The sequence below is a fragment of the Galeopterus variegatus genome, unplaced genomic scaffold (genome assembly GCF_000696425.1).
Source record: "Galeopterus variegatus unplaced genomic scaffold, G_variegatus-3.0.2 Scaffold866, whole genome shotgun sequence".
Classification (NCBI taxonomy): domain Eukaryota; kingdom Metazoa; phylum Chordata; class Mammalia; order Dermoptera; family Cynocephalidae; genus Galeopterus; species Galeopterus variegatus.
This window is the reverse complement of record NW_007726977.1, coordinates 443,246-447,379: the sequence shown is the minus strand read 5'-3', so window position 1 is coordinate 447,379 and position 4,134 is coordinate 443,246. Positions and strand designations below refer to the sequence as shown.

Genomic DNA, 4,134 nt, shown 5'->3' with positions numbered 1-4,134 from the left:
ATATGCATTTGAAAGGAGACTCAAATATACACATTGAAATAAGAGGAATTACATAGTAAACAAGGTCAAATCAATATGGACAAAATTGTTTTGGGATCCACAGAAAAGGGAGGCTCTATCCTCACAAGTAAAGAAACTTGGGCTGATTATATGCATTTGAAAGGAGACTCAAATATACACATTGAAATAAGAGGAATTACATAGTAAACAAGGTCAAATCAATATGGACCAAGATTTAAAATTTGAAAGTACATTTGAAAAGAATTATTAATCTCTGTATTGGCTCAAAAGAACAAAAGGGAACATGACATTGAATCTCTATAAAAGGTGCATACCGCTTGTTCAAGGAAGGAAAACAATGAGAATCTTTCATTAGCTGGGTTTGTACCTTTATAATATGTGACGAAATTTTGATTATGGAAGGGCTGACTTCAGCATTACCCCCATATTTACAAACTGCGGCTCCAAGCCCCACACTCCCCATCCCTTTCACACTGATCTATTTTTCCCCTATGGCCTGTATCACCTTCTAACACACCATGTGACTGATTTCCCCACTGTGCTCATGGTTTATCCCGCTGCCATCTGAGTGGTCCATGAGGAAGGGATTGGGGCTATTCACTGCCATGTCCTCAGAGACTAAAGCAGTGCCTGGCACACAGTAGGCTCTCAATATTTGTTGAAAGAAGGAACACGTACCACTTCCCTCTCTTTGCTCACAGAGATAGGAGTACTTTCAGCATTTCTCTGCCTACAAGATCCCGTGACCAATCTCTTCTTTAATGCTTGTGACTCTTAACTGGACACAGAGCCCATGGGCAGGCAGGTGATTAGGGTGAAAGGAGAGACAGCAGAGGCCAGTAAGGGAGTGAGATCTCAGGTCATTCAGGTTTGATTTGGCAGGGAGTGAGCATGAAGTCTTCAAGGAGAGGACCCATATGCCAGCTTTTGCCCCCCTGTGCAGCCACAGAGACACTGGAGGATACTGCCTTGCTTCCGGGCATAGCTCCCCTCTGGGCTGGCCAACTTGAAGCAGAGACTGCCTTGTTCTCTCTATATCTCTCCAATGGGCTTGACAAAGGGCCTGGCCCAGAAATGTCTGCTGTCTCAGGAGGTATCGTGGTAGATGAAAGCCAGGTCTCTGGAGACCTCCACTCCTGGCCCACATCACCCAGCCACACCCAACAGTACCAGGAAGGCAACTGAGGATTCAGAGAATGGCACTTTATTTTAAGACTTAATTTTTTTGCCATGATTTTCTACCAATTCTTCCATGATGGTGTCATCTTCTTCAACAGTGACCAGAACCTTCTTGCCCACTAGATTAAAGATTTCTTCAGGAGGACAGCCTTTGGGCTCACTCACCTTCACAGTAAGCATGTCCAGTGTTAGAATGGTGCCTTCTGGAATTTTCACTTTGGCCACCACAGACTTGCCCAGCTGTGGACAAAATTAAGACTCAGTGCCAGTTTCAAGGAAGTAACTACTGCACATTGCTTTATACTTGAGGTCCCTGATCAGTCTTCACAGTGTACCTTGTGAGCAGAGACTCTGATGTCCCCCCCAGTGCCCAGAACAACAGCTCCTACATGGTAGGGATTCTGCCAGTGGGAGGCAAATTCAGAGACTCCAAGGAGGCCCCTTTACAACAAAGTACAAAGAAAAGAACTCAGGCTTCATAGCTAGACAGAGCCAGGCTTAAATCCCAGTCAACTGGGGTAAGCCATGTTTTGGTCTCTCAGTGAAATGGGAAATAATGGTGCCTCTGTTTTGTCAGGTGACTGTAAGGATTAGTCATCATGTACAATGTACCTGGAACACAGAATGCACTCAGTACATGGACACTATGATTACTTCTGTCATTATCTAGCTCAACATCTCATTGGAAACGTGGGCAACCTGAGGCCCACAGTGGGCGGGTGACCTGGCCAAGGTTGCTCAGGATGAGAACCTAGAGCCACTTTGTTTGGTAAAATAGGATGCGAAGGGCTCATGAGACAGTGAGTGTGACTTATTCCGAGGACAGGAAAGGGGCCTCCTAGGGAGGGGCAGATGGGACAGGCAGGTGAGGGGAATGAAGGATACATGAAGCCCATGGCCAGTGTTTCCTGCCTTTTCCATAAATGCTTTTAAACAAATTACCTATTATATTACTCTATATTCTCCATATAAGCACCTAAGACATCAATTCTTCTTCGAATTTACTGCCAGGAAAAAATATCTATCAAATGATGATTATCAAATTATGTATCCTGGTGTATTTCACTGTTTGCCCAGGGAGCCAAATTAAGGGCTCAGCTGCTGTAACTCTCATTCCAGTTTCTGATACGATTCTCTCCCCTTTTCCTCTGTGAGGTAGTTTATTTCTTTTTGCTATTATTCTAATTTCCCAGTATATATGTATCTTTAATTTGGAGGCAGCAGGTAGGCCCCACTAGAATAAAAGATGACAATATTTTCCACACATGCCTAGCATTTATCTTTGCCTTGATGAAGCCTGCAGCAGTCTGGACACCTGGCTGCCCCAGATCGCCTAGCTTGATGACTCAGAGGCCAAGAAGGTCCAGGCCATGGCTTCTAAGAAGCCCAGGGGGTCAGTGTGCCAGGCAGTGTGCCTCACCCTCAACTTCCCCTCTGTCTGAAAGTCAGTGCTACGTAAGGAATACGTGCATCATCATCAACCAACCACCGACTCGCTGCCCACCCATCCAGTGCCTCCCATTTAGGGAATGCTACAAGCTCTTCTCCCAATACCTCAGGAAACCCCTCACCTGAGTGTTTCTCAGGGTTTACCTGCTCCAAGGGACCCAGATTTGACCTATCCCAGGGCCTCACCCCTTTTACATCTCCTGGAGTCTAGGAGCACTGGGGCCACATGCTTCAGAGATTTAGTGAAAGACTCTAACGTGATGCTAGGTGGCCAGAGAAACTGCTCCCCTTAAGTAACAAATACCTCAGGAAACCCCTCACCTGAGTGTTTCTCAGGGTTTACCTGCTCCAAGGGACCCAGACTTGACCTATCCCAGGGCCTCACCCCTTTTACATCTCCTGGAGTCTAGGAGCACTGGGGCCACATGCTTCAGAGATTTAGTGAAAGACTCTAACATGATGCTAGGTGGCCAGAGAAACTGCTCCCCTTAAGTAACAAGTTTCTCCTGCTGCTAATACAAGCCTGAAGAAACTCGGAGGGGTCGAGCAGCATTCCTTTATCATGTTATCAGCCTGGCTCAGGTAGGGTCGGTACTGACTCCACCTCTCAGGTAAGTCCACTGAACAGAGCAGTCGAGCAGCCTCGGGCTGGACCCACCTTCTCATTGCAGGCCACCTCACAAGGCAGCAGCTGCTTGGTCGGGGAGCCCATGGCCTTCTCCACAAGGCGCACAGACCGTACCAGCTCAGCCAACTCTTCAGGCTCCAGCGAGGCCGAGTGGTCACTCCCCTTCCAGGTCTTGTCCAAAGTTATGTGACGTTCCAACACCTTGGCCCCCAGGGCCACTGCGGCTACAGATATCGCTATGCCTGTTTCATGCCCAGAATAGCCTATGGGAATGTCAGGAAAGAGCTTCTGATATTCCTTTAAAATAAAAAAAGGAAAAAAAAAGGTTAACTCCTGTGGCACTTTATGCAGCCTCTCCAGAGTCAGGCAGATCTGGGCTGAGCCCTAGTTTAGCTGCTCACTAGCTGTGCAGCCATGGGTAAGATACTGAGGCTCTCTCAGCTCTCTTTCCTAGCAATAATAATAGTTCCTACTGAGGGTTGCTGTAAATGCGTGAAAGCACTCAGCACATTGTAAATGCTCCAAAAACAATGGTTATTATTATTAAGAATGCATTTTTAAAATGTTTGACATGGCACAAACCACCAGGAATAACAACAGAACTATAACCAAATGCCTAAACTCATTCAAAAAGCACCTGTCACATTTAATTAGCCTAAGCTGCTGAAAGCAAGTGTGCTATATGCACAAATATCATCATTAATAATATATAGCCCAATCTCAAAACAATCCTTTGGTGGAAATGCCAAATAATTTATTAATCAGCTATCTATAATTCAGTGAGTGCAACAAAAGACATTCTAAGTCGGGTGAGTCTTGTCAGTGAGGGTGTCCAGAAAGCTTAAGTACAGTAGAAG

At 45.9% G+C, this 4,134-nt stretch overlaps 1 protein-coding gene across 1 annotated transcript in view; it reads right to left on the bottom strand.

Moving 5' to 3' along the window:
• Positions 1-1,209: 1,209 nt before the first annotated feature.
• NANS (N-acetylneuraminic acid synthase) overlaps positions 1,210-4,134 on the bottom strand; it is a 35,880-nt gene continuing 32,955 nt past the window's right edge. The window contains exons 5-6 of the mRNA XM_008573031.1: positions 3,308-3,574; positions 1,210-1,440 (exon numbers count right to left, since the gene is read on the bottom strand). Coding sequence (XP_008571253.1) covers positions 1,231-1,440; positions 3,308-3,574 — 477 coding nt within the window. The 3' untranslated portion in view covers positions 1,210-1,230. The remainder of the gene's footprint in view (positions 1,441-3,307; positions 3,575-4,134) is intronic.